This window comes from Cystoisospora suis, assembly GCF_002600585.1.
Source record: "Cystoisospora suis strain Wien I chromosome Unknown contig_501, whole genome shotgun sequence".
NCBI classification, from domain to species: domain Eukaryota; phylum Apicomplexa; class Conoidasida; order Eucoccidiorida; family Sarcocystidae; genus Cystoisospora; species Cystoisospora suis.
In genome coordinates this window covers 21,652-42,044 of record NW_027153302.1, presented here as the reverse complement: position 1 = coordinate 42,044, position 20,393 = coordinate 21,652, and the positions used below count along the sequence as shown (strand labels likewise).

The window sequence follows — 20,393 nt, the reverse complement described above, 5'->3', positions numbered from 1 at the left end:
GCTTCCTTTCTTTCCAAAGATCAACGAGACGGTTCTCATCCTCGTTTAAAAGGGCCGGGAGCACCATCATGCATTTCCGCAGGCCATTCACTCATTTCCGTCTCCCCTTTTTAACTGGGTTTTCGGCTACGCAGCAAGGAGCGGCAGTGTGCCTCGTAAGCTGTATCGGCGGCATCTTCACAAGCTTAGTTTCTTTAAACGACGGGACAGCACACGACGAAGGCGGGCGGGCTTGGCCCGAAGAAAAGAGGAATGACTCTCACGGTTATAAGACAACCAGTCAGCGGGGGGGTATCATACAGCCCTGAACGTCTTGTCCCGCCTCGCGTACAAACAAGTAGAGCGACTTTTATGCTGCGCAGTGATACATCTACCTCAGCTTGGCTTATGACTGTCAAGAAGATTCATTGGTCCATCGCAGCAGTCATTGAGGTGGCAGAGGAGTGCGGGGCAACAAAAGTCGCAACGGCTTCTTTCATCCCATCAAGAAAAGTGAAATGACATGCACTGCCCAAAGAATCCCTTCCCGCGCTGCTGCTGTCTCAACCGCGGGTGGGGAAGGAGGTGGTGGCCGGAAACTCCCAAAAGGAGAAACAGCCTACATCATGAACTAAGCTCACAAGAACTTACAATGTAAAGAAAGTGCTTTTACTCCTTCTCTTCCGACGAGACATGGAGAAAGAAAACTATACGGGCAAACAAAGGAGAGAGGAGTCTTTTCGCTATCTCAACTCTGATGATGTCTTGCGAATAAATACATCGTTATGACAAGGTTTCATCATTTTCATAGTCGTCAGGTAAGAAGAGATTATACTTTCTTATAGCAGCTAACTTGAGAAGTATCATATCACCCTCAGGGACCTCACCTATCATCCTTCCAGGCTTGCCACCAAAAACAGTGAAAGACGGAACAACCGTATCTGGTGCTAGGACGGTTCCAGGAAGTAACTTACAATAATCTTTGAGAATACATCGATTTCCGATCACACAATCTTGACCTATCGTTACACATGAGCCTATAGCTACAGCCCTTATAACTGTGTTACTTCCTATCGTCACATAATCACCAACAGTTAGAGGGACATGTAGAGTTTGACCCTTTGAGCGATATGAGCTAGGATGTACTAACACATTCTCATCAAGATATACATAACGTCCAAAACGTAAGGAGATCAGATCTCCTCTCAGAATCACACCCTGAGACACGACACACCGACCTGCTAAAGTAATGTTTTGCGACCCAAAGAGAAGTGTTCCTCTCCCTACACGATTGCCTGAAGCCGTAGTTATGTAATCTGATCGCGGATAACATGAAGGATTCTCTAAAGAAGGGACAATGAAACGAGAGAAAGGGACATATGCCTCTGTTGGAAGGAGACCTCCTGCCTCGCTATCATCGTCGTCACGGCTCGAATGCGTGAACCGACGGGGATCTTTTTCATAATATCTCGAGGATTTCTGTGTAGCGAAATACGAAGTAGATGTCTTTGACGTGTCTTCACCTATGGTGTGTGATGGTGAATGTTGTCCCTCGGTCATTCGAGAACCTCGAGGAGGTGAGACAAGAGGATGATCGTGAGGTACATCCTCTGGGATCAGCCGAGACACAGGACGGGTTAGTAGGCCTGATGAAACTTTACCTCCGCCAAAGGCTTGTGTCTTAAAACGAGAAAGAGCCGGATGCCGCACGTCTTCATCTGGCTGATCGGATTCAAGCAGAACTCCCCCTGTCGACGCATACCCTCGAAGTGGTACATGGGAGGCATACGTTACGTCTCGGGTGTCAGGGTGTTCTTCTTCGGAACCTCCTAGAGTAGGTGACCTACCAAGTGGGGGAAAGTCACCTGATGGGTTCCTGGAAAGAGAAGAAGAGGACGACGCTGAAGAAGAAGAAGACTGTTCAGAAGGTTCATCGTGACTGGCTTCTTTTTGAAGACCTTCTTGTGGCTTTTCAAATGAAGAATGTTCTTCACTGTCGTTTTTCTTCTTACCTTCTTCTTTCTCTTTCGTGTCTACATGCTTCTCCTTAGTTTCCTCTCCCCCCTGTTTTTCCTTAGCTTCTTCTTTCTCTTTCGTGTCTACATCCTTCTCCTTACTTTCCTCTTCCCCCTGTTTCTCCGTAGAGTTTTCTTTCACTTTGGTGTCTACATCCTTCTCCTTGCTTTCCTCTTCCCCCTCTTTCTCCTTAGCTTCTTCTTTCTCGGTCGTGCCTACATCCTTCTCCTTGCTTTCATCTTCCCCCTGTTCCTTTGTCACCCCGTCTTGATCTTCCGTCTCCTCTTTACAAGACCCTTTACTCGAAAGAGTCTCATCGGGAGGAGAGGAAGAAGAATCCATTCGGTGAAGAAGATAGGAGAAAAGAGGTGAGAGAAGAAAGTGTCGATAACGAGGAAGAGCTTTGGAAGCTAGACTATATTCAGAAACGAATCAGGAATCCAGAGAGAAGAAAGCTAAGAAAAATGGACGCTCTCCTTCACTATACTCTCCGAAAGCCTGACATCCTCCCTCCGCCAGGCGTCTGAAAGACTACACATGACAGGGGTGCTTTCGGCCGGCGTATTCCGAGAAAGTGAATAAAATGAACACGGAGATGGACAGAACAATCCACAGGAAAAGCCTGTGTTGTGCGCGTTCCTCAGACATCCGGAAGCAGAAAGCAGAAGCAGAATCTGCTATGGAGAAGGAGGCCAGGTAAGAAAGGTGACAGGACTTCCGACGTGAAAGAAAGATGCGAAGACGAGAGACAACCGAAGAGAGAAAAACGAGTCGGATTTAACGAAGCTTGTTCTCGTTGTGCTTTGAGACTCCGCGAGGAAATCTGACGGTGTCCGCTGAGACGAAAGCCGGGGGAGAGGCGAATTCCTAGGGGCCGAAGAAGTGCTGCAGGCGTTCAATATCTGAAGACGAGAAGACAAGCCGTTAACAGCTTTTAGTAAAGTCTACAAAGTGTTTTATGGGAAAACGCTCAAAAAGACTCTCGCCTACACACTCGAGAAACCCGACTGCAACATATGTGTCCTTTTCTCCGACTGAAAAAAGTCTTGTCGGTAGAGATGGAATGCTGTCGATATTGTATGGCTGACATGCTTCACGGAAAGACGATGTGCAGCAGAGGAGTTCGGACAGTACAGAAGAGAAAGAAGTCCCTCTCAACTCAAAAGGAGCATATAAAAAAGCGGCTTACCAGTTGTAGATTCCAGGTGTACGATGTATACCTGAAGTCGAAGCGGCGCAGCTCAGCCAGCGACCACAGAACATTCACAGAAGAACGGGAATGAAACCAGCGCATTCACATCACGGAGAAGATTCAGCAGCATCACTCAGTTCGTCCAGTTGTCGTCACTTTAGTCGGAGACAAGAAGCGAGATTCAGCGTCCTGATCTCCGAGATAGCAATGCTTCTACATTCCATCTGGTGCATGACGGGCGAGAATGTCTCCCTTCTTGGCAAGCACGAATGGACGGGTGATGCCCCGGAGAAGCAGCTCTGTGTTGGTGATTTACGAAACCAGGAGCAGCGAGAGCCATGCGCATGCGATGAGTTGTCCCTAATTAGTTGTCGTCATGCTTTGTGTCACGCAAAGAACGCGTTTTTGCTTCTCGGCTATCCCCGTCCCTTTTACATGACGGATGAGTGATTTGAACCATCTTCCAAAGGGATATGACCCCTCTTTCTCTCTTTGTTCTCCTTCTCTTTTAGCTTGTCTCCTTGTCTTTTTCTGAGAAGCTTCTCTTTCGTGTTACTGCCCGCCGCCCCCTCCCCCCTCGCCTTCATCGGGGCTTGCTCGACAGATGGGCGGGAGTTTTACATAGCCCCACACGGCGATTGTTTGGCTACCTGGGAATGTTCTGTAGAGTTTTCGTCGCTCGCTCCTCTGGACGACACGTGGAGAGCCATAACAACTTTCACGCTCGGAACCTTTAGGTCATCCCCCTTCCCCTCTTTCTTTTCTTCTTTTCTTAGAATGGCCACAAGTAACAAGCAATGACTCTACGTCACGCTTCGTACTGCTTCCGTTGCTCTCTATGTTCTCCGAGCGTCGCAGCTAGAATGTAAAGGTTCCTTAGCAGATCTCCTCTCTCCGACTGGCTCATTTCTCTTCTTCGCTGTGCTTAGCTATTTGTCCGCGTGTACTGGACCATCTTCGTTTTCTGTTTGTTTTGCTCTCTCGTCCAAAGTCATCCGAACGTCTTTATAAGCTTCGTTTGACGTAGACATATACATCACCATGTATATATATTGAGGTGTACCTGTCAACCTGTACGTGCCCCCACGTATGTGCGTATGTACGGAGGACAGAAAGCGCATCTGTTTTCTGTGCTTAGTGAAGACACGCGCTTTACTGTTGATTCTTCAACGTCTACAGCAGGGGAACGGAGAGTGGATGTGATTGAGCATGGAGTCGAAAGAAAGGAAAGCATGAAGGTTGTTTGTGCTCCTCTTCAATTCTTCAGCTCACCTTTGACATGAGCTTTTCTTCCTGGAATCCTCTAAGTACTATTTTGTATTGTCTTTCTTCTTGTTTCTGTTGTTCCTTCTTTCTTCTTCTCCTGGTCGTCTCTCTTCTTTTCCTCTGATTTCTTTCTTCGCTGCCTACATATCCCTCTTAGGCCTTGTCTCTGCCTTCCACCCGAACTGTTTGGCATCTTGGTTTCTTCAAACCTCTCCCTATACATAAGTCACAAAGAAACTCGTTGGTGCTATCATCAGTATGCGAGTCTAGTCTCTTGTTTCTTTTCTTCTCTTTCCTCGACGTATTCTTCTTCCTCTTCTTCCCTTCGTTTTCCAAGGCCTTGTATCTACCCTCACTGCCCTTACAATGGAGGGCGATGGAGGTACTCAGCTCCATAAACGCCATCAGCAGCGCAAAAGTAAAGCAGAGAGAAAGAAAAGTCGGAGGAGAGAAAAGAATGGAGAAACAAAACATAACCCCAGGGCTTTCACTTTCAGCGGGGGTGTGGTGTCTGTACAGCGCAAGGTTCAGAGATCTCTAGATAGAAGAGCTCTCAAAGAGAAAGAGGAAAAAACAGACAAAACACCTGACGTACCTCCTCCCTACATTGTTGTTGTTCAAGGGCCCCCTGGAGTAAGGCAACTACCTATCTCTCTTCTCACACTTCTGTATACGTGACGTGCAGAGTTCTCTAGGACACACTGCTAGACGGTGGCCATTTGTTTGCTCACGGAGATCATTCTGTCCTTAGCCATTCTTCGTGCCTGGTTCCTTACCTGTCTTTCTTTCTCTACAAATCTATGTAGATGTTCTGATGATTCTGTATGCGTCAACGCACATACAAGAAGCACACCATAGGATGACAGACACGGGTACATACGTGTGTAGATTCACTGTCTTCATATAGATGTGTATACGTGTATATATATATATATATATTTTACGTATGTGTGCAGGTTCTCTAGATCTATCTATCCGATGAGGCTACAGTGCATCGTATCAGTTAGTTATAGTCAGTAGTGTTTGTGTGGATACCTCTATTGAACAGCGGTAGCGTTGGAACAGAAGATCTCTTACCCCTATTGCTTCTCTCAGTCCAGTCTTGCCCTCTCGATGAGTCATCCAGTCACCAAGAACTGTAAAGCGAGACCGCTCTTTCTCATCGTCTCTGTTTCAAGCAGGATTCACACTCTTACGCAACGGAACGAAATTTCGTCTATTTGCATATATCTGTACATGTATATACATATGTGTGCGTCTATCTAAGCATGTCTCTGTGGGTCAATATATGCTAGTCTCTGGTCTATCTGTATCTTCATCATGTTCATCTTGGTTCGGCAGGTTATACTCATACGTGTCGGGCACACGCGTACCTTCAAAAGAGCTGTTGATCTTCAGCTCTTCTATTCTTCTCTTGTCACATTCATTCATCTATTCGTACAGCCTGTACCAGCCTTCTTGACATAGCTCTCCGTCACTGAGTTTGGACGGCGAGACTACTTCATCTTCTGCTTGCTTTCAGTTTGAGAAGAGGACAGGTTCTTCTCTTGCTCAGCTTTCTTGATCTCTCGTTTCTTCAACTAGTCGCTCTGCGCCTTCTTCCCTCTCTCTTTCGCTTCGTCTTCTTTTCCTCTCCTTTTCGGCTGCCCTGGAGCCTCTGGTCGTCTGGCTGCCTTTTTTCTCTTCTCTCTGCTTAATCTTTTTCTGTAGCCTGTGTGTTTTTGTCCCTCTTTTCCTCTTCTTCCCTTCACGTTCTTTCTCTTCCTTTCTTCTTCTCCCCCCGTATACATATGCCTCTCCGTTTGTCTTTCCCTCTCCGTCGCGCGTCTTCAGGCTCCCTGCCGGACCCTTGTTGGTTCTTCAGTAAATCTCCAGACTCAGTCTCTCTCATCTTTCTCTTCACATCTACTTCTTACTGCGTTTACTTTTTGTGGCGTGATCTGAAGTGTTGTATGTGAAGAGGGGAAGGTCGTCTCCTTCTCTTTCTTCTCCTCTTTCGTGAGAGACCTCCACGCCTTTTTTTTCTTTGTTTTTCTTTTGCCTTTGTTTTCTTCATTTCTTCTTAGGTCGGAAAGACGACTTTGATCCGCTCTTTAGTTAAGCATTACACACGTCATTCTCTCCAAGTGGTTCAAGGCCCTATAACTCTCGTAGCGTCGAAGCAACGTCGATTAACCTTCATCGAATGTAGTGGCACAGATGTCCAACAAATGCTTGATCTTGCCAAGATAGCTGATCTTGTTCTTCTTCTTATTGATGCGGATTTCGGGTGAGATTTCTCCCATATTCAAAACCCTCATATACATTGTAGAAATTATAGACCCTTCCTTACTTGCTAACGATCTCTCAAAGGCTTTGTGCCGTCTAGGAAAAGGACCTTTGAGAGATGGTAATAGAGTGACTACGAAGCAGGCGAGTGAAAAGCGAACGACCAAAGACCAGGAGAGAGTGAGGGGTGGAAAAACAGGCTTGGCTAAGATAAGTGCCAGATGAGTCTTGTTCTTGACAGTGTGTTCGAATCAGTGGTCAGTGATGATTGGTTTTATTCGAGCAATGGGGAAGTTGAGAAGAGGCTCTATATGGTTGTGAGTTGTGTAATTGACTTTTTAAAAGACTTAGTTCAGAATTTACTACTACGCTCAAGGCTTGATCTTGTCTGAGGATCTTATCTGATTCTTTTTTGGCACCTCCGTTAAGAGCGTCGGAAGGATGTAGCTTGATTTCTGCGCATGCATGGTGGGTGCCCTACAACATTCATCGATCTACATATAGATCGATACACTCGTCTACCAGAGCAGTGCTGTTAGGACTTCGTCGTAAAGATTCATGTACTAGGGCGTCTCTTGCTCACATTGCTGAAACCCGAGCTACACTGCGTACAATAGGATTTCTTTTGCTTCCTGTTTCTCACTGCTTATATAACGCTAAGATGTATCCGGAGTATTTTTCACACAGGTGAAGCTGGGAGACTCATGTTATCTTCTCTTTAGATATAAGTATACTCTACAGCAGGCCCATGTCTGTGTATATATCTCTGTCACGAAGATTTCGTCTTTCGTCTGTTAGGGGGTTCTCCACCCGAGGTATCCATGGCTCCCAAGTGTTTCATACCGCATGCCCCCTCCCTCCCTCTTTCGAGACTAGTCTGCCCTTTCCAGGTCGACTCTTTGTTCTTTTGTAATGTGAGTTGTTGTCTTTTCTCTTCTTTCTCTTGTCTATATAGGTTTGAGATGGAGACCTTTGAGTTCATTAATATTCTCCAGGTTCATGGCTTTCCTCGCGTTATCGGAGTTTTAACACACCTAGATAGCATTGCTGATCGTAACAATCAGAAGGCTCTCCGTAAACGTAAGAAACAACTGAAGAATCGTTTCTGGACGGAGATTTATGATGGAGCGAAGCTTTTCTACCTCACAGGATTACAGTATGGACGTTATAAAAAGAGAGAAATCTTGAACTTATCAAGATATATTGCTGTTCAAAAGTTTGCTCCCCTATCATGGAGATCAGCCCATCCTTACCTTTTAGCTTTGCGGTGGGAACCAGGCTTTTCTCCTTCTAGAAGGCGACCTGTAGGCGAAGACGGAGAGGAAGATGAAGTACATCAGATGGGAGAGGAGAAATGTTCCTGTATCTTCTATGGGTATGTACGAGGTGCTGTATTGAGACAAGGCCAATCTATTCATATACCTGGAGCTGGAGATTTTCACGTCTCTTCTCTTTCCTGCTGTGATGATCCTTGTCCTCCGCCCCAGCCTTCGTCTCTGTCCCTTCCGTAAGTTCTGTTCTTGTCATATCTTCTCTATTGTATTATTTTCTGTAGATAACAATGAAAGAATGGTGTTTGCTTTCCTCCACAGATATGGACATGAGCGAGTCTAAACGAACTTTGGTCGTAGATCCATGCCTCCATACAGCTTATACACATATCTCTGTAGACAGATAGATAGATTCATACATAGGAAACGAGCAGTTGGCATCATACCCTCTGGTTCTTCGTGAAGTTATTTCCCTCTTTCTTCTCGTATGTCGGGTGGAGACAAGATCTTTCTTCCTTTCTACTCAGGAGATGCCAGCTTTCGTCTCTGTCTCATCTTCCGTCGGCTACGTTTTCTTAGCTTGAGCCATGTGCTCAATTGAGTCTCGTTAAGCTCAACGTACACTGAAGAATTCTCGTGCTGCTACCAACACAAGAAACCCCATATAGTTCGTCTTTCTTTTCACACCCTGCTCCTCCGTCCTTTCTAAGATCTATCTTCCTCTCTAGAATCTCTTATTTCCTTCCATACGATGTGTCGCTCAACCCTCCGGAGGAAGTCTCCACAGAGGACTTCCACGGTAATACGAAGTCGACTTTCACTTGAAGTTTCTTTTCTCTCCTACCAGCTACTACGCCTTTGACCACTTAACATGTTTCTCTTCAGCTCTACCGATCCTACTGCCGATGAATCACCTGGAGGCGTGGAAGGGAACTCGTTGATTACAAATCCAGTGAGAAGTCGCCGGAAATCAGCCCGATCTCTGAAAGATCAGCAGAGAGCTATTTATGCTCCGGCAGCAGACGTTGGGAATGTCCGAGTTGATGCAGATGCGATGTATATACATCTGCCCGATACAAAGGTAGGAGATGAAGATTCTTTCGACCTCGTTTGCAGTCGCAAAGAAAGAAGAAGCTGGTGTCTGTTCTGTTCTCTTCTCAATTCTCTCAAATCCAGGCATCGTTGCCCTTTTCCCGTCACTTCTCTCCTTCTCATATTTCAGATAGGCCTTGAATGAGAGCCCAAGGAGCAAGTAGAAAGCAGTCATCTGCTTCCTCAATTGTTCTGAGAAGGCAGGAAACAATCCGATTTTTACTTTCTTCTTTCTGCTGACAAACCCAGTCAGAAGGAGGAAGAAAGAAAGCATTTCTTGAGTACCTTTTCCCCTTCAGAGAACGTGTTGTCTTATTCGTCTCGCAGGAGCGTCATCCCATGTTTGTTTTCGCCGAGGTGGTTTGTGTTTCGACAAGCCATCTTCATTTCTTTCTCTGTCTTTCGCCCCGATATTTTTTTGAGATGTATTCTGATAGTCCTCATTTACGCTTGCTCGCTCACCGAAAGACACAGCGTATACCACGAAGTAGTCCGCGCGGAGGCAGTCAGAGAACTAGTGACATACCGTAGATACATACATACACGTATACAACATACATTTATCCACCGATATGGAGACGCGTTACACACATACATATAACATAGATATACCCTACATACATCCAAACACGGGCGTATTGGAAAGGAGAAGTGTGTCGGTCTTCAACAGCTGGGGGATTTTCTGTAGTCGTTGGCTGATGATGACACTTGTTTTCGCATGGGACGTGAGAGACGGTCAGGTCTTTTCTGTATGTTTGTCTCTCTCTCTTCTTTCTGTCTCGCCATGCATAGCATTTCTATCGTTTCTACTCTTTGATAAATAGAAATAGACTTTCCACCTGGAACAAGAAGGCGGAGAGTGTGAATGGAATAGATCGACCGGGGGGGCGATGTGGACCCATTGTTTGCACTTGGTGAGTACAGGTTCCGGAAGAAGAGGAAGAAGAAGGTCATACATCGAATATGATAACTCCTGTGACACTTTCCCGGCTTCACTCTTGCCATAGCCGAAATGCTCTGTCCCACGTACGTGTGGTTTTCTGAAAGTGAAAAGACAGAAAACTTTCTTTGCAAGCACCTTTTCAAATCTCTTTTGTCGTCGTCCCTTTTCATCTTCTTTCTTCATCCTGTAGGTGTCTTTCACTCGGCCTGAGAATCTGATTCATGACGGTCGGGGAGGAAGCTTGAAAGGAAAGAAGAAAAAAGGGGCGGGAAAAGAAGCAACGACAGAAGGTGATGGAAGTACTAGTACCCGAGAAGAAACAGAGGAAGAAGATGAGGATGAAGAAGAGAACAGTTGTAGCAGTGAAGAGGAAGAAGGAGATGAAGATGGTATGGATCTAGGGGCTGGTAAGCGTCCTCTGCTAGAGAAGCAGAAAAAGAAAGGAGACGAAGAAGGTTTAACCGATGCTATAAAGATGGTGAGGACTCTTCAGGATGCTGATCGTTTCATTGATAAGCAGCTAAACACACAGGAGCTCCGGTTGTTACCTTTCTCTTCACGTACGTTAGCTCGGAGCAAGGATCAAGTAGACAAACATGATGAGAGATCTTCAGGTGACCTACCTGCGGTAAGACAGCTAGACGTGGTACGAGATGAAGAAGAGGAAGATTACGATGGCGAGGAGGATGATGGAGATAGTGAGGAAGGCGAAGAAGAAATACAAAACTCAGCTGGCAAAAAGTATAGTAAGAGAACAAGACGTCCTGCACCGTCACGGCATTCTTCAAGTAGAAATGCAGCGGAAGAAGAAGACGATGACGAGGATGATGTTAGCGGAGACGGAGACAGTCAAGAAGAAGATGAAGATCAAGTGCGTGAAAGCGAAGAAGATGAATCTTCTGGTGGAGGGGAGCTTGGGAATATGTTAGATACTTCTGAAGATGAAGGAGAACTAGATGATTCTATAGCTTCTATACATGAAGCAGCTCGTCGTCGATTCTCTAGACAACCCTCGTTGAAGGAAATCATCTATCTGGGGAGAGAGATAGGAGGAGGAGGAGGAGGGTCAAGCAAGAGATCCAATGGGATAGCCGGAGAAGTAAAGAAGCGAGGAGGAGACGGAAAGTTATCATCGAAGAATCGTCGTGGATCTTCACATGGAGAGAAGAAGATTCCACTGTTCGAGGATGAAGAAGAAGAAGAGCAAGAGACAGAGAGAAGCGATACCTTCTCCCCTTCACAACAGAAGAATTCGTCAGGAGGCGCAGGACTGTACGGGAATCTTCCTTCGATCCTTCCTGCATGTTTAAGGAGAAGACGGAGAGAGAAAGAAGAACAAGAGGAAGGCGGAGAAGAAGGAGTAGATGGAGACGACCCCTGTTCAATAGTAGAAGAGGAAGGTAGACAGGATACCTCATGGGTATCTGATAGAGTCATGTATGCCGCTGTAGGTGTGTTTGGAGATGAGGAGGAAAGAAGAAAGTACTGGACCCAAGAGAAGATTGAAAGTATCAAGGTAGGTGAAGAAATGAAGAAAGATAAGGAAGAAGAAGAAGAGGAAGAGGAAAGACGGGAGATAGTTCGCAGTAGAGGAATTCGGATGTGGATGAGATGATGGAATGGTGATAGAGTGGGTTTCTTCTCGTCGCTGTAAACGCTTCTTGTTGGGACTGCAGTCATGCATTTGCGAGTACACACTTCTTCACATGTATCTGGAGAATTGAGACACAAATTGTCAAGATATAGATAGATAGATAGATGAATGCGCTTATAGGGCCTTTCTAAACACATGCGTAGGGGCTGGCCGGCATTGCCAAGATTCGGGCGCGTCTCCGTGGGTTTTCTCGAAATGAGGAATTCTCGGTATGCATAGATATGCACTAGGTTACGCTCACTTGCTCCCGGTCGTCACTTGTGAGCCTGATCGCTTTCGAAGTGCCGTACGAGCAGAGAGGAGCAACTAGGTGATGATGACGACGCGAACTCAGTCGACTTGTCATGTTTTATGGAAGAGGGGTGTGTTCAATGGTAGAGACGGTGAGAGAGAAAAAAGAAGGAAGGAAAGAAGGCGAGAAGAGAACGGCTCCTCAGCTTGGCTGAAATCCTGCACTACTGGTCTTTGTCTTGAAGGAGTCTGTGAACTAGCGCTAAGCACTTCTCTTGTTGCTTTCTCTTGACTTCGATTTAGCTGCAATGCCTGCACCTAGCTTTCTTTTTCTTAATCCTGACAGGCTAGATGCTTCATTACCGGAGGATGGAGTAGTGGAGAGGAAGATGAAAAAAAGAAGAACTCTGCTGTGTCAGACTCGGGCGCTGCGGCTAAGGCTTCGGTCCAGCTAACAGAAGAAGAGATAGAAGAACAAAAGAGAAAGCGTACGTCTCTCCGAGTGTTACTTCCTCTCTAGGCACCTCTGATCTTTCTCTTCAGTCATCTGTCAATACAACGCTACCTAAGAATATATCTATCTATATATATATATATATATGTTTATATCTGTACATAAAAGTGTGTGTGTACATATATGTACCTGTGTCGTGTATATGTGTCGGTGTCGAATACGAAACCCATATACATAAATATATATATGTTGATAGGTAGATGGATATATCAGTGTCTCGTCGTCTATGGTGTAGGGCCTACGGGAAGCCGTGAATGGTTTTCATGCTATTCCGTTCTTGAAGTCGGATCTAAAGTGAAGAGTCTCCAGGCCTTCTCTCCTATCACCAAGACCTATCACCATGATACCCCTTCGCATTCTATACCTATCTCTACCTATTTCTCCGCCACTTCCTCGTTTTCTCATTGTGACGACCCTCTAAAGAGACAACAGAGTAGAGTTAAGGAAGTGAGGTGGGGCAATCGATCTCCCTTGAGATCGAGGGGATAATGGCACCTCGTCATGCTTTCAACCTTTTCATGAGTTAAGAGGAGTTTTCCTCATATGTCCGTTTCGTCTGCTGTTGAGGCTTTTCATATGATCGGAGGAATGTGGTACAGCAAGGTAAAGACTCTCAAGTGATAGACAGTCCTGCCAGTTAACTTCAAGAATCAATTCTGCTTTGACATGAAGCAGAAGTAGACACGTAAGCACAAACGACACGTACCAGTAGCATAACTGTTGTTACGAAAAAAAGAAGAAGAGGGGTTCTCTGGAAAGATGCTGATTAGACCTCCTAGTACGGAGAGGAGTCCAGGTATCGAGGTCCTGTCTGGCTGTATTCATGGTTTTACTGTTTCCTGTCTTTTGTAGATTCGCAAGAACAGCAGAGACTCATGAATGAATCACGTCAGTTACAATTCCAGGATCAACGAAACGACGGTCTGGGTGTATCCGCACATGGAGATGAGGCCTACAGCGGTGCATGCGCTAGTATAGGAAGCTTCGTTCGTGTTTACGTTGAAAACCTACCCCGTATATGGATCGAAAGTCTTCATGCCAGCCGCCCGGTTCTGTTAGGAGGACTGTGTGCTGGAGAACAAACGCATACGTTTCTACAGGTAGGACAGTTTATCATTCTTTTCTTTTCTCTTAGAGTAAAAGTAGGAAAGACAAGATCGGTTCTTTATCCTTTTCTGAAGTCTCACCTTGCACATCTATTTGCTCGACAGATGCACGCAGAAAGACCCTGTGCATACTCGCGCGCATACTGGAGGTACCTACATAGAGACAGGTATGTATGCATGGGGCCCTACGTGCTGATTTTATACCTACGTCGCCTGCGCTACCGATGTGTAAGCAGAGCCAAGTTGCGTCGTATACCTGCACATTACGGGGGTGTCTATGATCTACACTCATATAGTATACAACTGAACACATGGTATCTGAGGTTGGTTTCTGAGGTGTTACGCTATTTGCGTGTCATTGAGCGATTGATTGTGTGTGAGTTGAAAAACGTGGAGCTGTATGTTATTCCTCCGATCCCCCGTGTGGATCATCTCTCTACACCACCCTTTCTGTTCACGTACACTGAAGATGGGGGTTTCTATGTGCCTGTGGATATACAAGTCTAGTCTTCTACAAAGAGGGGTGCATGCCGTCTCTCTCATCCACAAGCCTGCTCAAAAAGAGACCTCTTGCTGTCCTCCTGTATCCCGACAGCGAAGAAGACATTCTTGTGTGTCCTCACGCAGAGGTTCTTATCGTCGTCTCTAGGTTGTTCCTCCTATGTTGTTTCATCGTAGATTGGGTTTGTTTCTATCATGCTCATATCTCTACTATATGGACAGTGGTTCTTGGTAACCTTGAGTATGGACATAGTCTCCTTCCCTTTCTCTTGCTTCTTCCGCCGACATCTATCTTTGTTCTCCGTCACGTTTCGTAACCCCTCTCAGCTTGTTGTTGGTGTCCTCAAGAAGTCAAGTGGACCCCCGGAGTTGTCTCTTTCATTTCTTTCGCGTTTTCGTTTCTGCACCTGTTTTTGACTCGAGAGGAGGGCTGGTACTTCATCGTCCACACCGGCACGGCATGCATATATATATATACAATACGAGACATCATCCTCGTCATCATGATAGACGGCGAACGAGGAGTTGATGCTTTCTGCTCCCAGCCTCGTTTTTGAATCCGGACCTGATTCAGTGTTCTTTGCTCAGATATGTAATCAGTCTATTTTGTCGCTGTCTCTTCCTACGGCACAGAAAGAACAAGAAGAACGAGCGATAAGATTCCTTTTCCCACCCGATTGCTATGGATTGCTTTACCTACAGGCTCGTGTGAAGAAACATCGATGGTTTCCAAAGATCTTAAAGAGTGATGACGTCCTTCTCTTCAGTGCAGGATGGCGACGTTTTCAGTCTCTGCCAATGTATGCTCTCGAAGATCGTAGTAATGCAAGGTACGTAGCTTAGATGTAGATTTGTCTACTCGCACTGTCTACTCCTTAGACAAAGTTCTACTGTATTGCACGTTAGCTGTTTTTAGGCCAGGGTGGCAGTCCCCTTGTAGTTTACTCTTGTTCTCTCTTGGACAGCTTCTCATTCCTTGTGTCTAAGAGTTCAAGTAACACTTGTGCTAAGTCTTTTGCTACAGTAGACGTATAACCTACTCCTCAAAGTTTGATTCTAAGCGACGTTCTCCATGATGATATATATGATGACATGACACGACAACGGACGGAGGGCATGGATGTTGTTTTGTCTACCTTGGTGATGTGAGTGATATCGATCTCTCTCTCCAGACCTCGGGCATTTTCTTGCGTCGCTAGTTTGGATAGGACTTTCTTTTTGAAAGGGTTTACTCCTCTTCATCTTCGCATCGATCTCTGTGGTTCTCTTGGCAGGTGTCTTCGTTTGTCTCGTCCAGTCTGCGTCTCCTTTGCTGTGTAGTGTGTCTCTTGTCGCTTCCTGAATGTCGATGCATGCAGTAGAAATACAAGACATGCCTAAACTTACCGACCTTGTGTTCCTCTCGGTGATGAGTTAGTTCATCTATCTTCACATGAATACATGCGTCCCGTCACGACTGCTGTCTTGTTTCTGTCATTTTTTTTTACAGAATGAGATACCTCAAGTATACACCTGAACATCTTCATTGTTTAGCGTATTTCTGGGCACCAGGATTACCTCCCGCTACCCCTGTCCTAGCTATACGAGATACAAGAGCGACGGCGAACTTTCGTGTCAGTGCAACGGGCCTTGTATTGCAGACAAGCCCTAGCGTACAGCTAAGCAAGAAGTTAAAACTCCTTGGTGAACCTAAAAAGATTTTCAAGAATACTGCTTTCATCAAGGGAATGTTCAACTCCGATCTTGAGGTCAACATGTGCATAGGTCAGTCTTCAACCGATAACTGCGTCTTCATATGATAATGGTCTAGGTTATGGGTACCCTACGGTGTTTATGAGGTTGTTACAGCAGCTATTGAAAGAGGCGTAAGTTTCCATGGAACTCTGAGAATACAGAGGAATGTTGGATTTCTTCGTTGTGCTAATGGCCGATTAAAAGGGACTAAAACTACTACGGTGAACGTGTTTTTATGGATACGTTCTTGCTAGGCGGTAACTCCTTTGATACAATCCATACGTGCGTTCCTTGAGGTCGTCAGGTACTGATGTTTCTGCATGGTCTCTCTCTATCTTCGTCGTCCCCGTGATGGCCTGCCCGAAAGATTTTCAACCGCTGCTTCTCGTTTAACACGACGGGAGTCGCTTCTCATGACTATACCTTAGTATATGATGTGTAAATTTGTGTGTACATATATGTGTATCTCTTCACTGCAACACATGACCATGTGCATGCCCCGAGGGAATCACTATGTCACCTCGCTGGCTCCGTCTTCACTCCTGGAGTAGATAGCTAGTTTTTCTGATTCCATGGCTTCGTCTAGAGAAGATGCGTTCTGTCCTATACGTTTTCTGTCTGTCCAGGAGCGAAGATTCAGACTGTCTCAGGAATTCGCGGCCAAGTCAAGAAGGCTGCTGGGACGGATGGAACATTTCGCGCTACCTTTGAGGATAAGATTCTTATGTCGGATCTTATTGTGTGCAAAACATGGCTAAAGGTACGCGGGTGGCTCTCATGAGAGGTTATACGGACAAGACCATGTATGCGAACTTGTCAGTTGGAACGCCACACCTGTATTACATGTGTCTTCGACAGTTGTTGAGAGAACGTGACTTTCTCTAGTCTTGTGCCGCACACTGCTGAAGTGACCCCTGTGCACGATATCTCTGTCGTAATCAATGGCCCCTTACTTCGAAACAGTTTCCAGGCTGTTCCCTTTATTCTTGTTTACTTCACCAGTCTTGTAGACGTGATGCCTAGCTGTTGCCGGGCGTATACAGTCACTGTTTATCAAGAGTGTGTAGCCAGCGTTTATTAGCAATGCAGCCGGGATACCCTCGGGCTTTCCCCCGAGCGACAGGTACATGTCTGTCCTATTCTCCCATTGTCTGGAATGAACTTTTCTGCAGATTCAGCCGCGGCAGTTCTTCAATCCTGTCCTGGATATTGAGGGGTGGCGCAGGCTGCGTACTCAAGCAGAAATCAGACAGTCTCTTCAAATACCGGTTGCCTCGAAACCTGAGGATGCCAGTCTAGGTGCTCTACAGGCTGCGCGGAGATCAAAGGTCTTCAACCCAATTCGAGTTCCAAAACAGCTTATGCTCAAGCTTCCTTTCAGCTCGAGAACTAAGGTATATTGTCCTCAAACCGATCAACGGCTGTGTATGATGCTGGTCATCTCCGTTGATTCCTTTGCTAGCTCGGACGGCGCACACCGGGAAGAAAAGGACTATCTCTTTTAACGCTCATGAGCGCTTTTGGATACGCTACACCCGAGCCTGCCTTCTGCAAAACTACCTAGATCGTACGTAGACCATATCTGTGCTGTAACGGTGGTGTGATGTGTTCACACTAGAAAAGCTTCATCAGGAGAGTCATCCTTGAAATGCCAACGTGTTAGCCGGAGGCAAAGATATCAGCCACAGAGATAAGGTGAACTGAGTGGCAGATAGTAAAGTCGTGTGTTGTGCAGCTTCGTCAGAACGAAAGAGCGGGCCAGCTTAGCGTGGTCCAGAGAACTTCCACGAGTTTGGGTGCTTCTGTGAATCGTGACTGGTAATGGTAGTGGCACAGCAATGGCCGGCTTTGCTATTGTGCAGTGGACTAACCCTGTTTCCTATTCTGTCTCTTCAAAGCTTCGCCGATCGGTAGTTCGCCTTAAAGACCTTAAGTGTAACTCCTACTGTTTCGTGGTTACATCTTAGCCATTGAGAGTTTCTGTTGTTGTTTGGCTTTCCCAGCTGCTGCATCGAACGTCAAAGCTGAGACAGCTGAAGGGCAAGGACAAGATTGAAGAACTAGATCTTCGCAAACCCCTGGTGAGTACGTACGATCGCCGTGTGGCTGCCCTCCTACAAAGGTTGCAAACGATAAAGAATGCCCGACTCGAGAAACGCAAAGAACAGCAGAAGGAAAAGCGTCAGAAGAAGGCACTGGAAGAAAGGAAAAAAGAAGAGGCGAAAGCACGAAAGCAGGTGGCTCTAAGGAAGAAGCGATACGTCAAACAAGGTAAAATAGAGATGGGGATGCGAAAGAGGATGCGCATATCCGGTGACGGAAAGGCGAGTAGGAGGAATGAGGATGACTGACCGGGTCCTGCGCCTGCGCAGAGGAAACAACATTCTCAAGGCAGTGCTGTTTGTCTCACCATATTTTCCTCTCGCCGGTATCTGAAACAGTTGTCCACTCAATACTGCCGATAGTGCAAAGGCTGGATGGCCTCCAATCGGAACAAGGTTGGAGGTTTGTCTGTCTTGCCGAACGCCACTCATTTCCTTTCAATGACGAAAAGGGCTAGATTGCAGGAGGATGAGGAGGCCCTAGGTTCACTTCCGGTCGACTGAAAGAGGCTGTTGTCACCATCCGAGAGGCTGTAGCTGGTGTGTTTCAATGCGGTGTACAGCCCTGCACACCGACATTCGGAAAAGGCTGGTGGCAGCCACAGCCGTCCGTTTGTTTTGCTCGTCCTCTGTACCGCTGCTGCTACGCTCGCGGTACAATCCCCCACCCACTATAGGCGGTTATTTCGCACGCCCGGTGAGCCAGCTTGGATAACAGAAAAACAGTGGTACTCGTATAGCCCTGATAGGGTTTCCAGTGACAGCAACACCATTGCGGATTGCCCCTTGCTCAGGAAGAAAGATCATCTGGGTAACAGAACAACACTGGTACTCTTACAGGCATGTTAGGGTTCGCTAGGACAGCAACACCATGTGGGATTGCCCCTTGCCTAGGAAGAAGAATCTGCATACCTTGGTGCAGCTTTCTCTGAAAAAGATTTGCCAGGTCATCTGCTCAACAGGAGATTCCCCTTGCTCTTCTATATCGGTGCTGCAGCCCGGTGAGGAAGCTCGGCAACCTCTCCGTGTACGGAACTGCGCAGTTTCTCCCCCGGTCCGGAGGCGCTTTTGCTGCTCCTCAGGTTCGTCTCACTTGTCAGGCTGCGGTAGACGCAAGGTTTCTCTTGTGCCTAGTCAGTTGGTGATGAACCCGCTAGACAGCGTTCAGGTTCAGAAAGAGGCGAACTGAGTCCACTTCTTGTTCAGCACGCACAGCCTCCCGTCAGTACTTTGAAACTGTCCATCGCTTGTCGTTGGGGGCGCATCCAAAAAATCCGGGGCACAGGACAGGCCGCTCTTTCATTAACACTCGTGACTCAACACACGATGAGTAGCCTCTTCGCAGGGAACACGGACGCCACAGGGGGAACAGGGGTCACTGCCAGTTTGGCCTCAAACCAGAAGATCTGTGTTAAATGAGGAGCTCATGTCAGCTGCCTATACGGTGTTCGCGAAGGACAAAAAAGTGACCTGGCTGCAGTTATTGACCGAATGGTGTGGAGCACTTCAGTCTTACGGCCCAAGCTTCAACACCAGGACTTACTATCTGTAATTCCTATAATAACCAAGCACGAGGTCGGCGCTATCGTGCCAGCAGGGTGTGGCTTCACGTCAATTAATTGATGGACAGTGACCGCAAGAGCTTTTTATCGGCTGCGACCCTTTCCGCGCGTAAGCCTCCCGTACACAGCACCTTGTCGGATGTGTTACTGTCCACCAGGTGCCTCGAAAGTGGCCCGGTCCGCTGTGCGGGTTGCCGCATCACTTCTCATCATTGCTTGCTGGCTTTCCGCTGTGCAGCGGGCCTCACGTGAGTACTGCGCATGCTCCTTCGGGTTTACACGGGCTTTTCTCTCACCTGCGGGCTAGGAGGTTCTGAAGATCACAGGGTGACTACCCCGTCTAGAGTATACAAATAGGGCCGCCTGTTGCTAGACACGGTTCTCTCGCGCCATCAACAGATCGTCAGAAAAAGACTCTTCTCTCGTGTCCAGTGAGTCAGGATCCCCACAGTTTATCAGGAGTGCTGCCCATGAGATGCCATGTACTCTACGTCTGTACTGCTTTGTATGGCGCGACGGGGTTGGCCACTTCACAAGATTAAAGGCGGCGTAGCCATCTGTGTCCAGACAGATTTCTCTGTTGAAGATACTAGTGAGGTACGTGGCTTCACCTAGCTAAGTCCTCGGCTTCCGTAGATCCGAGAAACTGCCGGCTCTCTGCACCTGAAACGGTACGCAACCACTACGCTGAGACGCAAACCTCAGGATACACCCAGTGGGAAGAAAAACAGCAACTCAAGAACAGACAACTGTGCGAGGGAAGCCACAAGAAAAACCTGCGTTTCGCTTTAAAAAAAAAAGTGCTGGGCCTTCTATCTGTAAATGTCACCAAGTCCCTCTTGGCCATCCGGAGACCTGACTCCGAGCGAGCACACTGTTGCCTGTGCGGGCCTTCACCGGCGCAGCCGTTCGGTCGCCGAAGCGTGAGAAAGCAGAGAGCAGCTAAAGGGATGGGAAGTGAT

General features: G+C 46.8%; 2 protein-coding genes across 2 annotated transcripts; one reads left to right on the top strand and one right to left on the bottom strand.

Moving 5' to 3' along the window:
- Positions 1 to 204: 204 nt before the first annotated feature.
- Positions 205 to 3,416, bottom strand: CSUI_001270 (dynactin). The gene is made up of 2 exons (XM_068061476.1): positions 3,185 to 3,416; positions 205 to 2,897 (listed from the first exon to the last, which is right to left on the bottom strand). The coding sequence occupies exon 2, from the start codon at positions 2,335 to 2,337 to the stop codon at positions 763 to 765; it is 1,575 nt and encodes a 524-aa protein (XP_067926537.1). The 5' UTR covers positions 2,338 to 2,897; positions 3,185 to 3,416; the 3' UTR covers positions 205 to 762.
- A 191-nt stretch (positions 3,417 to 3,607) lies between these two features.
- CSUI_001269 (aarp2cn domain-containing protein) lies at positions 3,608 to 18,390 on the top strand. The gene is made up of 12 exons (XM_068061475.1): positions 3,608 to 5,086; positions 6,520 to 6,722; positions 7,677 to 8,228; positions 8,878 to 9,073; positions 10,218 to 11,543; positions 12,259 to 12,400; positions 13,279 to 13,526; positions 14,736 to 14,863; positions 15,523 to 15,797; positions 16,394 to 16,527; positions 16,940 to 17,161; positions 17,771 to 18,390. The coding sequence occupies exons 1-12, from the start codon at positions 4,820 to 4,822 to the stop codon at positions 18,116 to 18,118; spliced, it is 4,041 nt and encodes a 1,346-aa protein (XP_067926536.1). The 5' UTR covers positions 3,608 to 4,819; the 3' UTR covers positions 18,119 to 18,390.
- Positions 18,391 to 20,393: the final 2,003 nt, after the last annotated feature.